General features: G+C 42.9%; 1 protein-coding gene across 5 annotated transcripts in view; it reads left to right on the top strand.

Annotated features, from left to right (window-relative positions):
- Positions 1 to 22,311, top strand: part of CPT1C (carnitine palmitoyltransferase 1C) — a 38,877-nt gene extending 16,566 nt beyond the window's left edge. For 3 of the 5 annotated variants that reach the window (XM_075605689.1, XM_075605690.1, XM_075605691.1), the window contains 15 exons: positions 107 to 208; positions 623 to 760; positions 865 to 942; positions 5,319 to 5,426; positions 7,963 to 8,050; positions 11,183 to 11,378; positions 11,624 to 11,812; positions 15,142 to 15,247; positions 15,544 to 15,660; positions 16,380 to 16,544; positions 17,232 to 17,366; positions 17,473 to 17,625; positions 17,729 to 17,842; positions 18,625 to 18,717; positions 19,659 to 22,311. In XM_075605689.1, coding sequence (XP_075461804.1) covers positions 107 to 208; positions 623 to 760; positions 865 to 942; positions 5,319 to 5,426; positions 7,963 to 8,050; positions 11,183 to 11,378; positions 11,624 to 11,812; positions 15,142 to 15,247; positions 15,544 to 15,660; positions 16,380 to 16,544; positions 17,232 to 17,366; positions 17,473 to 17,625; positions 17,729 to 17,842; positions 18,625 to 18,717; positions 19,659 to 19,736 — 1,860 coding nt within the window. In that variant the 3' untranslated portion in view covers positions 19,737 to 22,311. Of the gene's footprint in view, positions 1 to 106; positions 209 to 622; positions 761 to 864; positions 943 to 5,318; positions 5,427 to 7,962; positions 8,051 to 8,882; positions 8,968 to 11,182; positions 11,379 to 11,623; positions 11,813 to 15,141; positions 15,248 to 15,543; positions 15,661 to 16,379; positions 16,545 to 17,231; positions 17,367 to 17,472; positions 17,626 to 17,728; positions 17,843 to 18,624; positions 18,718 to 19,658 lie in introns of those variants that run through there. The other 2 variants (XM_075605692.1, XM_075605693.1) reach the window with 2 other exon arrangements.
- Positions 22,312 to 23,096: the final 785 nt, after the last annotated feature.

Here is a 23,096-nt window from a genome sequence, read left to right as displayed (position 1 = left end):
TTCATGAAATTTATGTTGGTGGCACAGAACATTTTAATTTCCATACAGAATTAGTATTTTAAATCAGTTTCTTGATTTTAATCCATTTTTATTTTTGTTTATATAGACTTTGGTAAAGATTTTCTCCGGTCGTAAGCCCATGCTGTACAGTTACCAGGCATCACTACCGCGCCTCCCACTACCAGGAATCAAGCAAACCATGCAAAGGGTGAGTCTCAATGCTTTCCATAGATTGAAAGAAGATTTGTGTTTAAGATTAATGAAAATATCTGGGAGACTTGTGGGGTCATATTTAGTAACGTGCTACTCCACAAACACCTTCCAGACCGGAAGATGCTATTCACTTGAATAGGCCATGAAGTGTACATTTTAACCAATCTGTGTGGGAAGGTAATTTATAAATGAGTGCTGCTTAGTAAATATGGCTCTTGGTGTTCGACATGTGACAAGAGCTCTTGAACACGAGAACAGCTCGTCATATACTTCTAACTTATGATTTTATTTCTAAATAACAAAACATACAGATTTTATGGATTCAATACTATTTTGTATGAGGATCACTTAGTATTTTTTTTAAATGTTATTGCTATTATCACTGATTTTGCCACACTTGATTTTCTAGTACTTGGAATCCGTCAGACCTCTGATGACTGATGTGGAGCTCAAAAGAATGACCGCACTAGCAAAGGACTTTGAGGTGAAGCTGGCGCCCAGGCTGCAGTGGTACCTGAAACTGAAGTCCTGGTGGGCATCCAACTATGTAAGAGCTCTACCCTACTTCTACCTCCTGGGTTCTAGAGTTGAGAACCCCCTGCTCTAATGAAATGATACACTTTGTAAATATGTTTCCTGTGTTTGTGCCAGGTGAGTGATTGGTGGGAGGAATATATTTACCTGCGTGGAAGAAGTCCCATCATGGTAAACAGCAACTACTATGCAATGGTGAGTGTGTATATCTTATTTATGGTCCTCAAATGCCACCATGTTACGCTTTACTCTTACAGATTTGTGCAAAGCGATAACCAATTCTTCTCTCAGATTAGGTTTACATTATCACTATTGTTCAACATCATTCTAGTACTATAGTCTCCTTTGTGTGAAGAGGACACATGGGTGTTCGGTTAAATTATATATAGATATAGATATATCTATATAGATCTATATAGATATATATAGATATATATATATATATCACAGCTGGCATGCAAAGCAAAAGAGTCAAATAATCAGGTGCATGTTCCATAAGTTTAAAACCAGAGACAGAACATACAACACACAACACACAGACAAAGCTCAGTTTTAGCACATCTAGTGAAACTCATACACGGTACAGTGCCTAAATATATATGTATAAATATCTATTAAATTAAATGGTCTTTTAGTTTGACATTTTTGGCCAAAATTGTTGTAAGCCCCTGAGCCAACTTAACGGCAGACCTCAATTCAGGGGTCCCTAACGCTAATATAAATTCTTAATAACCTGTGTAATAACAGGAAGAATGATTTATAGTAAATCTGTCAATATTAGTTGCAAAGTTCTAAGTCTGATTGAAGCCTTTATTAACCTGCACATTACCAGGAAAAGCACTCTGTATTAGAGTTGTCACAACCATCCAGCAAGCAAACAAGTTCCCCTGTGTGGAAGATGCTATGGAGTGAGCCCTTAACCATTTAAATGTGGGAGGGGGTGAGCTTAAATTAAGTAGGAGGTTGCCAACCTCCAATCAGCCAGGACTAGCTGAAACACAATTGTGAAATATACTAGACACCTAACAAGCTCCTATTGAACCCCCAAAACATATATATAAGCATATGAGTGTCACAGAGGAGTGCTACTGAGCATGGCAATATATATTTAAAACCAGAGACAGAACATAAAACACAGACAAAGCTCAGTTTTAGCACATCTAGTGAAACTCATACACGGTACAGTGCCTAAATATATATGTATAAATATCTATTAAATTAAATGGTCTTTTAGTTTGACATTTTTGGCCAAAATTGTTGTAAGCCCCTGAGCCAACTTCACGGCAGACCACAATTCAGGGGTCCCTAACGCTAATATAAATTCTTAATAACCTGTGTAATAACAGGAAGAATGATTTATAGTAAATCTGTCAATATTAGTTGCAAAGTTCTAAATGGTCCATTTTATTTAATAGATACTTATACATATATATTTAGGCACTGTACCGTGTATGGGTTTCAATGGATGTGCACTGAGCTCTGTCTGTGTTTTATGTTCTGTCTCTGGTTTTAAATATATATTGCCATGCTCAGTAGCACTCCTCTGTGACACTCATATGCTTATATATATGTTGTGGTTATTTTGGGGGTTCAATAGGAGCTTGTTAGGTGTCTAGTATATTTTGCATGTTCCATAAGACAAGTATATGCAACAGATTGCCTTCCCAGCAGGGAAAGCAAAGAAACAGCACTCGGTAGTATATAGCAAAAAGATTGTATTGATACAACATGACAGCACATGTGTAAACCAACGTTTCGGTCCACTTAAGGACCTTCTTCATGGAAGTGCTGAAGAAGGTCCTTAGTGGACCGAAACGTTGGTTTACACATGTGCTGTCATGTTGTTTGAATACAATCTTTTTGCTACATACTACTGAGTGCTGTTTCTTTGCTTTCCCTGCTGGGAAGGCAGTGTGTGTGTGTGTGTGTGTGTGTGTGTGTGTGTGTGTGTGTGTGTGTGTGTGTGTGTGTGTGTGTGTGTGTGTGTGTGTGTGTGTGTGTGTGTGTGTGTGTGTATATATATGTATGTGTGTATGTATATATATATATACCGTATTTCCTCGATTGTAAGACGCAGTTTTTTTCCCTTTTTCACGTGGCTGAAATAGGTCTGCATCTTACAATCGATGTACTGAAAGAAAAAAAAACAGCCAGGGGGCGCTGCTGTAGATGCTTGCCGGGTTTTCTGTGTGCAGCAAAAATGTCTGAGATCACGGCTCCCCTACTCCCCCTCGTGCAGAGAGATATAACAGCATAGTTGCAATCACAGCCCCCCTCCCCTCTGTGCAGAGAAGTCATGGCCGCCCCCCCTCCATGAGGTGCAGAGAGTTCAGTGGAGATCCCACGGACAGGTGTATGTCTTCACAGCAGCCCCCATCCCCCCTGTCAAATCTCTGTGTGAGCTGCACGTGCATATGGAGATCTGTGTGTGTATCTCTGTTTCTCTATCTGTGTGTGTGTGTGTGTGTGTGTATCTCTGTGTCTGTCTGTCTGTCTCTGTCTGTCTGTCTGTCTGTCTCTGTGTGTCCTTCCATTCTCTCTCCCTCCTATCTCTCTCCCCCTTCCCTCCTATCTCTCTCCCCCTTCCCTCCTATCTCTCTCCCCCTTCCCTCCTATCTCTCTCCCCCCCTTCCCTCCTATCTCTCTCCCCCTTCCCTCCTATCTCTCTCCCCCCCTTCCCTCTTATCTCTCTCCCTCCCCTTCCCTCCTATCTCTCTCCCCCCTTCCCTACTATCTCTCTCCCCCCCTTCCCTCCTATCTCTCTCCCTCCCCTTCCCTCCTATCTCTCTCCCTCACCTTCCCTCCTATCTCTCTCCCCCCCCTTCCCTCCTATCTCTCTCCCCCCCCCTTCCCGCCTCTCTCTCCCCCCCCCTTCCCTCCTATCTCTCTCCCTCCCCTTCCCTCCTATCTCTCTCCCCCCCTTCCCTCCTATCTCTCTCCCCCCCTTCCCTCCTCTCTCTCCCTCCCCTTCCCTCCTATCTCTCTCCCTCCCCTTCCCTCCTATCTCTCTTCCCTCCTATCTCTCTCTTCCCCTTTCCCTCCTATCTCTCTCTCCCCTTTCCCTCCTATCTCTCTCCCTCCCCTTCCCTCCTATCTCTCTCCCCCTTCCCTCCAATCTCTCTCCCCCCCCTTTCCTCCTATCCCTCCCCCCACCTTCCCTCCTATTTCTCTCACTCCCCCTTCCCTCCTATCTCTCTCCCTCCCCCTCCTATCTCTCTCCCCCCCTTCCCTCCTATCTCTCTCCCCCCCTTCTCCTATCTATCTCCCCACCTTCCCTCCTATCTCTTCCCCTTCCCTCCTATCTCCCTCCACCCTTCCCTCCTATCCCTCTCCCCTCCTTCCCTCCAATCCCTCTCCCCCCTTCCCTCCTATCCCTCTCCCCCCCTTCCCTCCTATCTCTCTCCCCCCCTTTCCTCCTATCCCTCCCCCCACCTTCCCTCCTATTTCTCTCCCTCCCCCTTCCCTCCTATCTCTCTCCCTCCCCCTCCTATCTCTCTCCCCCCCTTCCCTCCTATCTCTCTCCCCCCCTTCCCTCCTATCTCTCTCCCTCCTATCTCTCTCCCCCCCTTCCCTCCTATCTCTCTCCCCCCCTTCCCTCCTATCTCTCTCCCCCCCTTCCCTCCTATCTCTCTCCCCCCCTTCCCTCCTATCTCTCTCCCCCCCTTCCCTCCTATCTCTCTCCCCCCTTCCCTCCTATCTCTCTCCCCCCTTCCCTCCTATCTCTCTCCCCCCTTTCCCTCCTATCTCTCTCCCTCCCCTTCCCTCCTATCTCTCTCCCTCCCCTTCCCTCCTATCTCTCTCCCTCCCCTTCCCTCCTATCTCTCTCCCTCCCCTTCCCTCCTATCTCTCTCCCTCCCCTTTCCTCCTATCCCTCCCCCCACCTTCCCTCCTATTTCTCTCACTCCCCCTTCCCTCCTATCTCTCTCCCTCCCCCTCCTATCTCTCTCCCCCCCTTCCCTCCTATCCCTCTCCCCCCCTTCCCTCCTATCCCTCTCCCCCCCCTTCCCTCCTATCCCTCTCCCCCCTTCCCTCCTATCCCTCTCCCCCCTTCCCTCCTATCCCTTTCCCCCCTTCCCTTCTATCCCTTTCCCCCCCTTCCCTCCTATTCCTTTCCCTCCCCCCCTTCCCTCCTATTCCTCTCCCCCAGAAAAAAATTCTGCACATTTAATATAGTGCTTTTTTCCCCCGATTTTTTTTTTTATTAAATCAAGGGTGCGTCTTAGAATCGAGGAATATATGTATTTATGTAATATATATATACATACACACACACACACAGTTAAGGACTGCGCCTGTGTATAGTCACACACAGCTCAATCCTCTTATAACGCTGTGCTTGGGGTCCAATGAATCACATCGCGTTAGAAATAATGTACAATTGTATGCATTATACAATAAAGTATTTAAGACACCAATAATCGTGATGTAAAGTATTCATAAATACGAAAATTGGGAGCCACACTTGCATCACGTTAAGCGGATTCACGTTGTAATGGATCGCGTTATAACGGGGTTGATATATAATAATTTTATTATTATTTATTTATTTATTTTTGTCTTGTGCACCTTAGGATTTTCTGTACGTTACTCCAACTCCAGTTCAGGCAGCACGTGCAGGTAACGCGGTACACGCCATCTTGTTGTACCGACGCCAACTCAGTCGCGAGGTGCTAAAGCCGGTAAGGAAGTAGTCTGTGTGCACATTTGCCTAAGGAAAAGTTTGTGTGTTTGTGTGTGGATATGCAGATGTAGCAAAGGTTATTGCTCCCACATGCGCGTTATGGTGTGATATCCTGCGCTATCCCTGTCATTAAATCCTACGGAACTTTTTGATCGTCTGTGTTTCGTTGTTAGATTGTAGAGGTTGAAAAATGACATATGTTCATCCTATCCTAAATTTAGACCACAGATACTATATCCTATATCCGTACTTACAGTAAATTGATCCAGGGGAAAGCAAACAAAAACCCCCAGTATCATATCCAATGATATCTCAGAAGGGGAAAAATATAAATTCATTCCTGACTCCAAGAATTGGCAATCAGATTTCTCCCTGCATCAGCATCCTTCCCATGTTACTTATTTGGTATATACCTGTGTACCTTTCCTTTCTGAAAAGGTGTCCAAACTTTTTTTGAAAATATCTATTGTATCTGCCATCACAGTATCGGTTATAACGCAATGTGTTGTGTTAAGGGAAGTGACCAGTCCCTTTTTTTATTTTGTTTTTGTTGTTATTCTGGGATTTATTTATTTATTTTATTTATTTTGTCTTTCCTGGCATTGGAGCGCTTTTGCCAATTTGTCTATCTTAGCAAGCACTGGACTGCATAGAGCCCCTTACACTTATTCCCCATAGATCCACAATAATCATTGTAGAACAGTGACTTACTTATTTATTTATTTATAAAATATTTTACCAGGAAGTAATACATTGAGAGTTACCTCTCGTTTTCAAGTATGTCCTGGGCACAGAGCAAAACAAATAATACATGGTTACAAGTACAGTTACATAAATGAACAAGGTATACATAGCAGCAAGACTACCCCCGGGACCCAGAGAACCGGTAACGATGTATCAAATCCTCATTTATGTTTAAGGATGGAGTGCTACAATATATGTTTTTTTTGTTTGTTTGTTTGTTTGTTTTTTGTGGGAGCAATGAAGTCTGCTACATCTGTAGTTTTAGATTTTAGATAGATCTATATAACAAGATAACAAAATATAGAACAGGGCTAACAAAAGCACACCAATAGCAAAATGGTACTAATAATAATTTTAAAAAAAGTGAATGCATAAAGTCTCCTGCTATCAATGCAAATACAATATAACAGTGAGAGCATCAAATACAAAAAAAAAAAAAAAGGCCTATTTCTTTCCCTTGCAGCTTTGAGGTAAGTACTAATAAAAAGTCCAAAATCAATCTCCAGCGCATAGGAAAGAAAAATACAAAAACAGAGCAAAAATTTGGCGAAAAATATCTGTTGCGTTAAAAAAAAAATAAGAGGAATAGTCACAACCCGGTGTCTTATGTATACAGCTTTGGAATGCTGCTATGTGGTGTTCAAGATAGGGTCATGACCTCATAGACGTTCAGTCTTCTTAATGTATATCGGCTCAGAAAATAGAGGCAATGGTCCATGGCATAATGCTCATTTAATATAACAGTAGGGACTGAACCAACTCACATTTAAAACAATAAAATTGCGCATGTAAGACAGAGGTTTGTCAGGGAGATCTCTGAGGAAGCATCAGCGAAATGCGTAGGGTGTTCCTGAGGTGGAGACGGAGAAAGCAAAGTAGAAGAGACTTCATGGAGATTCTGAGAGCAGAGAGCCGTGATTCCGCAAGACGAGATTTTCAGACCCCACGTGATGCAGAAGTAACTCAGCGGTCATTCGGGCTGGCGTCGATGCGGTGAGGACTGTCGAGCTAACAAACCTATGTCTTACATGCACAATGTTATTGTTTTAAATGTGATTTGAATGGAGTTTGTTCAGCCATCCCTATTATATTAAATTCGTATTATGCTATGTTCCATTTCCTCTTTTTTCTGAGCTGATATACATTAAGAAGACTGAACGCCTGAGGACATGATCATATCCTACATTCCACATAGGAGCATTCCAAAGCTGTATACAAAGACACTGGTTTGTGACTATTACTCTTTAAAAAAAAAAAAAAAAAAAAACATTCCTATGCACTGTAGGTATCTTGTTGGATCAAGACATCTGTTTGGAGAAGTATTAAAATTGCTCGATGAGCAACCTCTACAAATGTTTGTTATTTAATGTTTATGCTTTGTGTGACCGTGATAAGATGATAATTCTGTGTGTTACATTGTACAGTACCATTTGGGTTTCGTCAGGGAATTCGAAAAAAGGTTTTGTGCACTGTTATTTTATAGGAGCCCATTCTGCAGGATGCCTTTAAAACCTCTGCATTTGCCAGTGGTTTTAAATTTTCTTCATATGCATTGCCAAGTTTCTGAAGCACTCTGGGGCTGATGGGACCTGTAACATACACACAACTGTAATTGGCAGTGCATTTTGTCTACATCACACTAAAAGGTTCAGTGGGTGGAGTATTCAGCCAGGAGTTTGTATCAATTCTCTTGCATTGTGTTATCTCCCCCTCATGGTATCTCTCTGCGATGGTTCTGTACCCTGGGCGTGCATGTATGCTGCCTCCCCTTCTTTTATAACTGGGTACAGAGCAGGGTCCCTGGATCCATAATCCCGTTATGCTCGTCCCAGTGGGAGCGCACCTTTAACACCACCCGCATACCTGGAGAGGAGACCGGTAAGTGAGAGGGTAATCCAGAATCAACATCATCATTGTCCGTTATGGTGAATGGAACCTAACAAGACTCCAGTTTTCTTTCCATTCTCTTCTTCTAATTGAATTTCTGAGTAAAAACTACTGCATATTTAGGTTTTGCCATTTTGGGTTTGGAGATTTACATACTGTATGTCTGCACCTATCATTCTTGACCTCTGTTTTACAATCTGTAGTGTGGAACAGTCAGATTTTGTCTACGTGACTATAATTTTTAGTGCAGTGAGGTTCAGGTAGACCATGAATCCATTTTACCAGCAAACTACAATTTTATAACGATGGCAAAATAAATGTAAGTAATTTTTCACATATCAAAGAAGGTCGGACAAGCAAAGCTCCAAACCTTTTATTGCAAAACCTATTGGAAATAAAACCAACAAACTGAACTGGAAAGGTGAAGGTTTGTCTATCTATATCTTTGCATGTGTGAGACAGCGCTGAGTTAACATTTGGATAGATTTATTGTGTTCATTGACAACTTAATCTCTCTGACGCAGTGGAGTGTCTTTATTGATTAGTGTATTTTCTCTGCTTCTCTTTTCTTTCCTTTCCTTGTTTGCTTTTGTACATTTGTTGTGGTATTTCCCTGCTTTGGTGTCCTTCAACTCCTTCTCTGCCCCCCAAACACACCCCAATTATTTTTCCGCATCATACACCTTGTGTTGGTCGGTACCATCAACCTCGTCCTCCCCTGTCTGCCTATCTGTTTCCCCTGTCCGCATTTACATGTTTCTTTCTTTTTCTGCCTTCACTGTTTTGTCTCTGTCTGTGCCTCCCCGTTTCCCTTTTTATACAGCTGATGATCCAAGATTGTTTACCAATGTGTTCAGCTCAATGCGAGCGCATGTTTAACACAGCTCGCATCCCAGGAATTGAAACAGGTAGGAATAATCCTGTGCACCCCTAGAATACATGCAGTCATGTCTTCTCCTTCTGAGGCTTACTGCACCCTTTGAAGCAATTTTGCAATGAAAAATGATTATGCGCTTGGAGGCAATTTACCATTATTGCCTTCTAATTCCAAAGCTATGTCACTTGCATTTTACCATCACTTCTGAAAATATTTTATTTGACCTAAAACTTCAGACGTGTTTAATTTGCTTTCTGTTTTGTCTGTAGCTGAACAATCTGCCCTAAATAATTGCTATCTTTTTTGCTTGAAAGAGGTGCATTAACTTTCTTTACTAACACCCTAACACTTTGTTTTACAAGTTGACTTGTGGTTATTGGTGTGGCTAAAGGGCAGAGCACAATCCATTCACCATCAATAATAGGACGCATCACATTTACATTAACACGTGTTCACAATACCATTACCATTTAATGATAACATGAGAGAAGCGGTGAGTGTCTTTGGTAGTGTCTATGCTGTTCTCTGAATTTAGATAGTTAGCTTTTCGGATCAGAATATTGTCTATGTAATGTAATGTTCATTGCTCTGTACTGTACCAACCCTATCAAAGTAGAAATATGTTGTGTTATATAATAACCTGGATGCTGAGTTCACAGCTTCAATTTCCTCTTTGGTGCATAAAAAAAAATTACCTTTTAAAATAAATACAGTACTTTATTTCTTCAAAACGCATCTATAGATGTGCTTTATAGAAAAACAAGAAAAGGAGCGCTAGTGATGATACAAAAGGGATTTAAATGTGCACGTAACCTGACATAAAAATTATATGCAAAATGATTGCAGCTCCAACCTTTAACAGGCTGTTCAGGCTTCTAGATAAGGGGTGCACAAACATTACCCCCTGCGACCCGCTGCATGCTGTCCCCCCTGCTCGTGCCCTCCTTACTCTGGCTCCGGGAGTCAAATGACGCCGCGGGGGTTCGTGACGTCACTTTGCCATGGTAAAGTGATGTCACGTGACACCGCAGCGAGCGTCCTTTAACGCCGCATTGCCATGATGGCGTCGCTGGAAGCCACGGTAAGTGAGTTACAGAGGCCTTGTCCGGTCCCCCGGCAATTACTTTAAATGCCTTTGGGAAGAGCGCCGGACCTCTAACCGCCGCGCCCCCTGGAAAATCTTGCGCCCCATAGTTCGCTCCCCACGGTTCTAGATAATGGATTTGCAGTTATGGATGCTGGAGCGCAAAATGATTTTCAAAAATAATTTCTGTCGTGAAGACCAGTGATGAATATGAAAACGGAAACAAAAGTCTCTCTCTGAAGTCACATGTAGTTGGTAGAAAATTTGCCATCTTTAGGCTGAGCTTATAGTGCAGGCTACATTGGCGGCAACGCTACCGGTGATGTCGGCGTCACAAAAGTTGTAATTGAGTTTTTGCGATGTCGTTGGCTGTGCATTCGCTCGGCGCCACTATCTTTCCCGTCCTCCCCGCAGACCGGGTTTGCAGCAGACGCTGGATTTCTTACTACGCGTTTCGTTCGAATAGGACCTATTGAGAGAGACTATTAATCTCTTGACACTCTTAGAAATTGTGAATTTTCTACATACTACATGTGAGTAAATAGTGAGACACTTGTTTCCATTTTCATATTTAGCACTGATTTATCACTGGTCTTCACTATAGAAATTTATTTTTTAAACACGTTTTGCGCTCCAGTTGCATATCTATAGATGTGCTTTGCCTGCCTAATTTGTAAATCATAGATTATATATTTTTTTAATAATTACAATATTATCTTTGGGATCTATTTTTGTAAATTAGTTTCGAGGTATACTATGTATAATCGAATGGTAAATATGGAGAACGTGCAAAAATGCTAAAAATCACTTTTACATGAGTGAATGCCCCTTTTTAATGAATGGGGGGCGAAAAACCCCATAAGTAGCCATCCTGAAAAGTAAGCTCAATAGGGCAATGAAAGGGCAAAACTGTGATTTGTTTTAGTCCTGCACACATTTTTATTCCATATTAAGAGCATCATAAACAAAAACAGACAAATTCCAGCTGATACCACACCAGTTGCCAAGTCTTTGTATTGTTTGGTAGAATTATTGTCTCCATCCTTTCTGACCATATTTATTTAGCCTTTGTATAAACTTGACCCAAACTTATTTATTTATTTTTTCCTGTCGTCTTCCTGCACATTTACGTGTGTGTGTGTGTGTGTGTGTGTCTGCACAGACTCTATCCAGCACTATACAGACAGCAAGCACATTGTAGTGTACCACAACGGTCGCTTCTTCAGAGTCTGGGTTTACCATGGCGGGCGCCTGCTGAACCCTAAAGAACTGGAGCTCCAGTTCCAAAACATCCTGAACGACAAAACCCTTCCACAGCCTGGAGAAGAGAAGCTGGCTGCTCTCACTGCTGGAGAGAGGTAAAAAGCACTCGTGTTTGTTCTTCTACTGTGTATTACGAACTAAGCTTAATTAGGGTAATATCAACTTTATGTGAAACTTGCACATTTGTTTGTTTTAATGCATGCACAGTAATGCCCATGAGTATCCAATGTACAGTATATAGTGTTTTTGAAGCATGAATCTATACCTTCAAGAATATTACTAGTAATCTGCTATGTGTTTTCAAGAAGTTGATTTCTTAATGTTTGTTCCAATTTTGAAGGACTCCCTGGGCCAAGGCTCGTAAAGCCTATTTCCGGAGCGGGAAGAACTTGCTTGCCTTGGATCTTGTTGAGAAAGCAGCTTTCTTTGTCACTTTAGAGGACAGCGAGCAGGGACTACGGACAGAGGACCCTGTGAATTCTTTGGACACCTACGCTAAATCTCTACTACATGGGAAATGCTATGACAGGTCAGAACAGTACACAAGGAAGGTAGAAGTGTGCTTTCCTCCCCGTTGAAGTAACACCGCAAATTTGTGTGTGTGTGTGTGTGTGTGTGTGTGTGTGTGTGTGTGTGTGTGTGTGTGTGTGTGTGTGTGTGTGTGTGTGTGTGTGTGTGTTCGTGAGCGCTTGTCAATCCACTGCTGAATGAAGGCCTCCCAAATGATATATAGATACTCAATTTACAAATATGACAAAAATAAGATGCATGCAATGGGGCATCCTTTCTTTGTGTGGGAGGGGGAGTTCAGGAGGTATATATTAAGATCGTTCACATGATGATGATATTACCACTTTTTCATGGAGCATAGGAGCACAAACCACTTAGAAGTAGTTATATAATAGAAATTCGAGACATGGCAGGACTGTTTTATGGAGAATACAAATAACACTGAACTTTAGTGTGCTGAATATGTATAACAACATGCACAAAACATCCAGAAATGTATGTGAGAAGGCAAAAGAGCACACGCTAAATTAAATATTTTGTCATCCGTGGATTTGTTCTTTTAATATCTATTACCAAATAAATAATCTATTATTATGGATGAATCTAAGCTGTACTGCTCAATGTTCATCCGTTGAGGAAGTATAAAAGCTATTCAGTTTTATCACAAGCAAGAAAAAGTAACAAGTGAGTGGACTGGTCAAACCGAAACCGAACATTCATTTTCTCATGGAAGTATATAACAGAAACATACTTATCAGTGTGTCTGTGTATGTGTGTGTGTATATAATATATATCAGAAAATAGCCGTGTTCGTCCAGTTGCGATAGTGCAGAATAAATTAGTTCTTCAGTATTAGGTGATACCTTTATTTATTGGACTAACAATTTATGTCATAGGACAAGCTTTCGAGAGTTCTCCTCTCTTCTTCAGGTCAAGTGGTCAAGGTCTTCAGGTGAAGAAGAGAGAACTCTCGAAAGCTTGTCCTATGACATAAATTGTTAGTCCAATAAAAAAGGTATCACCGAAACATGAAGAACTCATTTATTCTGCACTACAGGCATACCCCGCATTAACGTACGCAATGGGACCGGAGCATGTATGTAAAGCGAAAATGTACTTAAAGTGAAGCACTAGCTTTTTCACACTTATCGATGCATGTACAGTACTGCAATCGTCATATATGTGCATAACTGATGTAAATAACACATGTGTAACAGGCTCTATAGTCTCCCCGCTTGCGCACAGCTTCGGTACAGGTAGGGAGCCGGTATTGCTGTTCAGAACGTACTGACAGGCGCATGCGTGAGCTGCCGTTTGCCTATTGAGAGATATGTACTTACTTAAGAGTGTACTTAAAGTGAGTTTCCTTAAACCGGGGTATGCCTGTATATCTTAATATATAAATGCGAATGGTTAGTGGCTCTATTACGTCACCCAACTGCCACTCTCTTCCCCCTCGGCCTCACCCCCCCCCCCCCCACACACACACACTCTCTCTGTCCATTTCACCCCCCTCCCCCCATCACACTCACCCTCACGTGCGCCGCCCTGCACCGGCTCCCGGATGGAGGGGAAGCGCGGCGCGGCCCTCCTGCCCAGCTGCCAACGCTCACTTCCCTCCCCGGCGCTCACTTCCCTCCCTCCCCGGAGCTCCCTTCCCCACCCCCCCTCCCTTCCTTTCACCCCACCCCCCCCCCCTCCCTGCCTTTCACCCCACCCCCCCCCTGCCTTTCACCCCACCCCCCCTGCCCTTCACGCACCCCCCCTCCCTGCCCTTCATGCACCCCCCCCCCTGCCCTTCACGCACCCTCTCTGCCCTTCACCGCACCCCCCCTCCCTGCCCTTCACCCCACCCCCCCTCCCTGCCCTTCACCCCACCCCCCTCTCCCTGCCCTTCACCCCACCCCCCCTCCCTGCCTTTCACCCCACCCCCCTCCCTGCCTTTCACCCCACCCCCCCCCTCCCTGCCTTTCACCCCCCCCCCTCCCTTCCTTTCACCCCACCCCCCCTCCCTGCCTTTCACCCCACCCCCCCTCCCTTCCTTTCACCCCACCCCCCCTCCCTGCCTTTCACCCCACCCCCCCTCCCTTCCTTTCACCCCACCCCCCCTCCCTGCCTTTCACCCACCCCCTGCCTTTCACCCCACCCCCTTCCCTCACTTTCACCCCACCCCCCACCCCTCACTTTCACCCCACCCCTCACTTTCACCCCACCCCTCACTTTCACCCCCCCCCTCACTCACTTTCACCCCCCCTCCCTCACTTTCACCCCCCCACCCTGCCCTTCACGCACCCCCCCCCTCCCTGCCCTTCACGCACCTCCCCTCCCTGCCCTTCACGCACCTCCCCTCCCTGCCCTTCACGCACCCCCCCTCCCTGCCCTTCACGCACCCCCCCTCCCTGCCCTTCACGCACCCCCCCTCCCTGCCCTTCACGCACCCTCACTGCCCTTCACGTACCCCCCCCCTCCCTGCCCTTCACGCCCCCCCCCCTGCCCTTCACGCACCCCCCCTCCCTGCCCTTCACGCACCCCCCCCTCCCTGCCCTTCACGCACCCCCCCCCCCCCTCCCTGCCCTTCACGCACCCTCCCTTCCCTTCACGCACCCCCCACCTCCCTGCCCTTCACGCAACCCCCCCCTCCCTGCCCTTCACGCACCCCCCCCCCTCCCTGCCCTTTCACGCACCCCCCACCTCCCTGCCCTTCACGCAACCCCCCCCCTCCCTGCCCTTCACGCACCCCCCCCCCCTCCCTGCCCTTTCACGCACCCCCCCCCCCCTCCCTGCCCTTCACGCACCCCGCCCCTGCAATCCCGGGCAACGCCGGGTATATCAGCTAGTATATATATATATATATATAAGCAATATGATACCGTTGGGGAACAAAATCAGCAGGCAGCAGTCCAGAATTGATCAAACAAGTGTATTGAATGAATACATTCTGTGTCTATTCATTCAATACACTTGTTTGATCAATTCTGGAGTGCTGCCTGCTGATTTCGTTCCCCAACGGTATCGTATTGCTTATATTCCATTATAGGATATGCACCCACACCAGTGACTTTTATTACGGAGTGCCTCTGGTTCCTTTATATTATATATTAATAGATAGATAGATAGATATCTGCTACTTTAATTCATTAATTGATATGGCCCAAAACACTTATTTGACACAGGAAATTACAGTCCAAGTTTAAACATGTATGCAGATATATTTTTTTGCTGTGTTCTTCCTTTTCTACACATTCCTGTGGTTTTTTTGTGTTTTGGGTCAGTACATTAGTGATTGATTGTGCCTGTGTAATAGAATAGCTTACAGGTAATGTCTTTTCTTTCCTGTGGTTACCTCAGGTGGTTTGATAAGTCCTTTACCTGTGTGGTGTTCAAGAATGGGAAGGTGGGACTGAACGCTGAGCATTCTTGGGCTGATGCCCCTATCATGGGACACATGTGGGAGGTAAGCATTAAACACAAGACAAAATGACATGTATTTTAGCAACAACGGTTTACGCACAGCTTTTCAGAAAAAGAAAAGCTTCAAGTAAGTATCTCCAGAAGCAGGGAATTCCCTGGAGCTGAAATGAATGGAGTTCAGCTCCGAGACCACCTGCTTTAATTCTGTGTAAAGCAAAATAAAAAAGGAAAACAAAACCTCCCACTTGGCTTGCCGCTTTATGGAATGTAGTGAGTTTTCACACTTCCCTATGCACTGTAATGTGAGCTGAGTGCTTTCTCTTGTTTCTTTTATCCTAGTCCATGTTGGCTACAGATTGTTTTCAGCTTGGATATAATGAAGACGGTCACTGTAAAGGTCAAGTCGATAGCACATTGCCTGCACCACAGAGGCTGCAGTGGGAAATCCCTAGTGAGGTGGGTGTGCCTCCAATGTTCTGATATTTACAGTTTCACATGGTTCTGTGTTTTAATCCCTCAATACTTGAGTAGTGTGTAATGGCCGTGCTGCCTGTACAGTCCTGAAATACTTTACACCCCCATTAGAGTTCTAAACTTTTTTTTTTTAAATACACAGATATTTAATTTGAATGCATTGACAACAGCCCCTTTTATGCATTCATTTATCATTTGGCTTTCCTCGTTATCACTAGTATACCAATAAATACAAATGTTTGTGGAAACTGTCTCTGCATGTGGGAGAACAATGTCAGAGATGGGATATGAAGGGAAGAAAATCAGGGCTCCCCGGATTTGCTCAATAAACTAATTTATTGCCAATTGACTTAACGTTTCGGCCACACAGGCCTTTCTCAAAAGCTGAAGTGGCATAATCATAATGGCATAACCATTATGCAATTTTTGCTTTTGAGAAAGTCCTGTGTGGCCGAAACGTTAAGTCAATTGGCAATAAATTAGTTTATTGAGCAAATCCGGGGAGCCCTGATTTTCTTCCCTTCGTTATACCCTGGATTGATACAGAGAATCCTGAACCAGGAGCACCGGTAGTTGTATCCCCTTTTTTCTGATTATAATAGTGTGCAGCAATTTATCACTCTTCTATAGAGATGGGATATGACATGAGACCTAGACGTGCTGTATACGTCTTTACTCTCCCTCTCTGCTTTCTTTGATAGTGTCAGGAAGTCATCAACAGCTCTCTGAATGTAGCTCAAGCTTTAGCCGATGATGTCGATTTCCACATATTTCCCTTTAAAGACTTTGGCAAAGGCTTGATAAAGAAGTGTAAGACCAGCCCTGATGCTTTCATTCAAATAGCTCTGCAGCTCGCTCACTATAGGGTAAGATTCAGTCATTTTGCTCTGGTTTACTCTGTCCTCTTCTTATGCCGTGTTTACCATTACTGTTTGTTGTATTTGCCACTTCACCCCTTTTTGTGTATGTGTGTGCGTAAGTGCATTCCTTCATTTAAGCCACATAAAATATTTAGCATTATTCTGCTTCCGAAAAAAGCATGTGTGTTTTAATGAGGACTAAACACAAGTACTTCTCCCCCGCCCCAACTTGTAATGGGGAATAAAAAGTGTGTATGACAAAACTGCCAGGGGTGTTTTCAACTAATTCGCTCCATGTTGATCAGGACGAGAGCGATCACCAATACTCACCCACGTCGCAAATAACTTCATGCCAGTGTTTTTGTTTGTTTTCTTTTACATATTACTATTTTGTTCATGGGAATGCTCAAATATGCATCTATCCTAATTATTGTAATCATCCTTCTTTCTATGGCTGTGTAACTGGTGTACTTTTTGTTTTGTAATTTGCATGTAATTCATGATTTCAATTGACCACTAACTTGCTGTGGGCAGCCAGGTACTGTAAGTATTTTTAACGCTAATAAGGTATAGAGGTGAGAGTGAATGCTATGATGGCCCTCCTTTTTGCTTTCTAGTGTGTCTGTAGTGGGAAAAGTGCCAGTAAAGAGGTGCTTTATGGTCAATCTTGTCATTATTTCCTCCCTTTTTTAGGACAAAAAAAAGTTCTGTCTAACCTACGAGGCGTCCATGACCCGCCTTTTCCGAGAAGGCCGAACAGAGACTGTTCGTTCATGTACGGTGGAGTCTTCTAACTTTGTCAAGTCAATGATGGATCCATCTCAAACCGTACGTGTCGGCATTTTAAACATTTAGTTTGCTATAACTAGGGTTTATCCTCAAATTACCAGGTTTCCAGTGCATAGTGGGCTTTATCTTTCTCTTACACCCGCAGAATGAGGAACGATTGAAACTCTTCGCAGTTGCATCTGATAAGCACCAGATGCTATACCGCAATGCCATGACTGGAGCTGGTATTGACCGGCATCTCTTCTGCCTTTATGTGGTCTCCAAATACCTTGGAGTGGACTCCCCTTTTCTAAAAGAGGTATACTATTCCAAGATGTAATAATTTTGTTTTCCCCCAGTACCGTGTCCGTATGAGAAACAGGTCTTTTAATATAAATGTCCATTCTGCGTTTCCATTTTAGGTCCTATCTGAACCCTGGCGCCTCTCAACTAGTCAGACTCCTATTCAACAAGTGGAGCTTTTTGACTTGGTGAACCATCCAGAGTATGTCTCATGTGGAGGCGGCTTTGGACCTGTAAGTGTATATTGATCTTGACTTGCTCAGCCCATGTCTGTCGGAGAGCAAGTCTGGGACAGTATTGTATTGTATGTCTTTATTTATATAGGGCCAAAAGTGCACTCAGCGCTTCAAAAGCAGTTAATGAATGTTTTGTTGATAAATTTGACCAATGATGACACATTTACTTTGCAAACACAGAACTGATCAGTAAGAAGAAGAATAACGTTGAGCACTGTAAACAGTCCTATCACCAAAATGCACCAGATAAATATTTCAAAAACCCTCTAAAACAATTGTTTACTATGGAAATATTTTTTTTAAAAAAGGTGTCTGACAGCTATCTTTAGGCAACTGTCCTTAATTCACTTTCATCCTTGTTGGGACTGTCCATTTAAATGTTGTACTAAAATCTTTCTTGTGCTACATTTGGCTAAAGCCTAGAGATACAATTATTGGCATAATTTAAGCATACTGCAGTCTGGAAACGACAACATTTGATTGCTGTCATATTCCCCACATCTTTGTATTAACAAATGGGTTAAGCATAGGTTCTCAACTCCAGTCCTCAACAGGTCAGGTTTTAATGATATCCCAGCTTCAGCACAGGTGGCTCAATCAGTGACAGCTCTGATTGAACCGTCTGTGCTGAACCAGGGACTGTGAGCAACTTGTGCTGAAACAGGGATATCCTGATACCTGACCTGTTGGATGAGTCTTGAGGACTGGAGTTGAGAATCTCTGGGTTACACGAAGGCCTGTATTACATGTCCAGATTCTTTACCTGTTTCCTGTTCCAGGTGGCTGATGATGGATATGGGGTCTCCTACATAATTGTTGGTGAAAATCTTATCAACTTCCATTTGTCCTGCAAATACTCCAGCCATGAGACGGTGAGTTTCTTGCAACTGTTCCAGGGAAAGGCATGTCTTTCTGCCACAGCAACATATTTTTTAAGATGAACATTTAACTTGATTTTCAAAATGTTAGTATTTACCAGGACTCAAATGGCCTGTATTTCAGCTATGTTTTCATTGACCACATTGTGTGTGTGTGTGTGTGTGTGTGTGTGTGTGTGTGTGTGTGTGTGTGTGTGTTACTATTTTGGATGTACAGGCATACCCCGCATTAACGTACGCAATGGGACCGGGGCATGTATGTAAAGCGAAAATGTACTTAAAGTGAAGCACTACTTTTTCCCCACTTATCGATGCATGTACTGTACTGCAATCGTCATATACGTGCATAACTGATGTAAATAACGCATTTGTAACAGGCTCTATAGTCTCGGTACAGGTAGGGAGCCGGTATTGCTGTTCAGGACGTGCTGACTGGCGCACGCGTGAACTGCCGTTTGCCTATTGAGCGAGATGTACTTACTCGCGAGTGTACTTAAAGTGAGTGTACTTAAACCGGGGTATGCCTGTATTGTGCTTTTCAAAATAAACACCTATGAATCTACTTTTAAAAATATATAATATGATCGTGGTGAGAAATTATTTTATTTATTTTTAAGCATGTCATCAACACACCAACACATTTATTCATTTATTAGTGTGGTGTTTGTTCTCCGTCTGAGAAACATAACCAAGGCCACATAGGATAAAAAAAAAACAATAGCAAATCCAATTGCATTAATTAAATATGTGATGGCGGCTCACTAAATAATATGTTAATCCTAATTTGTGGTCACTCTGTCATACTGAAATTGAAATCCACACTTCCCATATTGTTTTTAGCGCTTTAGTACATGTTGTTGCAAGCCTCTGTGTGTTGCTTTTTGGTTTTCCGCCTGACTTTCACATTAATATATCCCATTCTTAAATCTCCGTAGGATTCTCACCGCTTCGGTAAACACATTCGGGGATCTCTCCTGGATATCTTGTCCTTGTTCCAGCTGGATAAGAATTAGAATGTTTTCTCTTTTGCCGGTCGTGATCATCTGTGCATTACCCAGGAAGCAGAGGAAAAACAAATACATCCAAGCAGAATACAGGGACCATTCGATTACTGATCGGCCTCAAAGGCGTTCAATAATACATTTACTGAATTGCATGCAGACTCCGTAACGCTGCCTTACACGTGTAAACATACATGTTTTTACATTCATATAGCAGTACAATCATACCAGAAAGCAATCGTCCAAATACAGAGAATACCTAGTTTTAGATGCAGAGACCATACCCGTACGTCCGTATGTATACAGGAAATCTAGTATCCTGCAGGAAGCACACACATCTATTATGTCTTCTTGGGCACTTGTGTACACAAGGAAAATTGATGTGCAGCATCCCCTCGGATATATAGAAAAGCGACACATTCAGTCTGCCCCCTCAACTATGGGAGCCCTTCAAACACAGATGTTTAGTTCTCTTGATGGATAGTTATTCTTGCATTTTCATTGCACTTCTACAGTGTGCATCTTTATAAACGCCCACACCCATAGACCATTGCCCCAGAGGCACATACATACTTCAACAACTAGGTGTTTGTGTATAATTATATAACTTGAGCGCAAAGTAAGGAAATATCTGGTATTCGAGTTGGAAGATTGCAGGAGGGTCCCTTGTGAGCTGGTGCCTTACATGTTTTTGCTTGTAGTGGAGTGTTTAGTGAAGCAACGAGAACTATTTAAGCTTTTTTTTATACTTGCCAAATTTAAGTGAGGTCCAGCATCGTATGCATTTTGTAGCATTCACAGGACCTTGTTTGTAAAAGGATTCGTTACTTTTTTCGCTCCTTGCTGCTATTCCGTCTGCTTCATCATTATCGGAATAATTATACATGAGGCTTTTCTATATCTGTTAGTCAGTTTGTTGCTGGTTATTTTATATTTGTTATTGTAATGGGTGTTGCAGGGTTTTTCTTAAAAACAGAATTGGCATTGTTCAGTCCCATGTTCCTCCTAGGTAGGCCGTATAATCCCACGTGTGTTCCTTATTGTGCTGTTCAGGTGCTACTTCAAAATTGCAAAACTCTTTACTCCTAACCATTCCAATGTTGAATTATTAGGGTGTTGCCGGTACCTTCAGCATTAGGTTATTTCTGATTTACTTCCAACCCCCCCCCCCCCCCCCTATTCTAATTAAAACAGGGTGCACTCGGTGAAACAATAGTTTCATTGTAACGACGCACAGGACATTTACACAGGAAATGCACTAAATTCATTTGCTGAGAGTAACGTACTGTAGCAATGACCTTGGGGATAGCATTACAGGTAAAGCATGCACCAGCTGTGAGCCACACCGTAGTATCCGGGATGGAAATGATGATAGCATCACCATCCCGGAGAGAGCAGCACATAGCTACAACTGTGGAATAAACTTTGCGACACAATTCAAAAGAAAGGTCTTCTTGAAAGCCCAGTTACAGTGCTGAGCATCTTTTGGCTTTAAAATTAGGTCCATAAAATGCTGTGCATTTAAGGGTCCGTCTTGCAGCTCTGTCCTGGGACAGAGCGCTCCATGTAAAAATTGAATGAATGTCATTGTTTCGCATCTCATAGGCACTAAAAGTGATATGAAACAGTCTGTAACTATACAAACAAACAGTCTGTAAAACCTGTTCTTCGCTTTACCTACAATTGTCTCTGTTGTATCATTTTGCTTGTTTTGTATTGATACAATGCACAATGGTATTGTCCTGACATACCACACACTGTACAATCGCCCCTCCGAGGCTTGAGCAGGCAAATGTTGTCCTCTGCTTTACAGCCTGGCTTTTTATATTCTTAAACACTTACAGACTCAATATGTTGCATATGTTTTTATTATCTATTTTTTTTACTATTAATGAGCAAAACGAAACCACTGGTTTAGCAGTGCCCCATACAGGGATCTGGAGTTGGTGTACATGCTGAAAAGAATCCTTGTCTCAAGTAAGGCTGCGCTCATAGTGCCGGCGACGTCGCATCAAGACAAATACATTGCCGCCGGCGCGGCGTGACAGCTTGGTCGCGATCGCTGGAAGTCGTCTCAATTTGATTTTTCCAGCAACCCTAGCCTGATGTCGCCGGCACTATATGCGCAACCTAATATTTTGTAAATTTCTATATACTTTATCTCAAAAATCTACAATGGTCTGAAGGTCTTCACGTCTAATTTGATTGTTTGTATTACGAATTGGATTATTTTAGCAAGGACAAACGATTTCAATAACTGTGAGGATCAATCCATCCATATATATTGTAGCTTTCTGCAGGGCAGTGTGCTTAATAAATATTTTAAAATAAACTTTAGTTGGCAGACAAATTACACTTCAAATAGACTGAGTGGTGTACAACGAGCAGTGTTCTCTTCCCTGATAAATCATAATCTCTCTTTTTGTTCTCTTAGAAAAGGAAAATGGTTTTTATTTGACTTGCTTTTTTTGGTGTCACTTGCATTTCTTTTGTTCGAGGTTTGTACGTTTTTGTTCTTGCCATCATCAATGCAATTTCAACTTGGGAAGGACTTGAGGGCAATTAAAAGCCGATATTTAAAACTGAATGACTTGATTGTGCTTTTTTTCTTTTGCTTTAAATCTGTATCATGGTAAAAGAACGAATGTCGCAAATGTTTTACTTTGGTGCAATAAGAAAAAGAAAAATCAACCGCTCAACCTTGGTAATCTATAATAGATACAATGGTTTAATAATGGGGTGCATGGGGAATTGAGATACATGGATACAGAATGGTCAAAAAAAGAAACCCCTATTATTGCACTCAAACCGTAAGTAGTCAATATTAACAATAGACTTAATGTCTTTGAATGAACTAAATAATCACAAATGTAAAATTTTATTCTGAGAAGGGTGATACTGGATTAAAATTCAAAATAATAAAATGTTATTAATATAAATCATCTAGGTGCACAAATATATACAGTGAAAAATAAATTATATTAAAATCCCCAAAGGTGGGGTAGAATGCATGAGATCAAGACCAGGGGGTGCTAGATTTTTTTGGGGGGAGGGAGGGGGATGGTTTGTGAAGGGGCAGTGGTAGTTATAAATGTCCCGCGCTTTCCCATTTCAATTAAATGCTTGGGGACCGCGCGAGGCCTCTATAACATAACACACTTGCCTTCCCTTTCAGCGACACGTAGTCATGGTAACCCGGTGTCAAATGACCCCGCGCGTCATGACGCCAGGGGGGCGCAGGAGGAAAATGTTGCGCACCCCTGATCTAGACTATATATAAATACACATAGTAAGTAAGTAAATGTATCTTTGTCTCTAAAATCGCCTAAAAGGACACAATCTGTAAACAGAAACAACACATCACTTGTGGTT

The sequence above is a fragment of the Ascaphus truei genome, chromosome 6, assembly GCF_040206685.1.
Source record: "Ascaphus truei isolate aAscTru1 chromosome 6, aAscTru1.hap1, whole genome shotgun sequence".
In the NCBI taxonomy this organism is placed as follows: domain Eukaryota; kingdom Metazoa; phylum Chordata; class Amphibia; order Anura; family Ascaphidae; genus Ascaphus; species Ascaphus truei.
The sequence above is the reverse complement of the archived record's forward strand: the minus strand, read 5'-3'. Positions and strand labels throughout refer to the sequence as shown.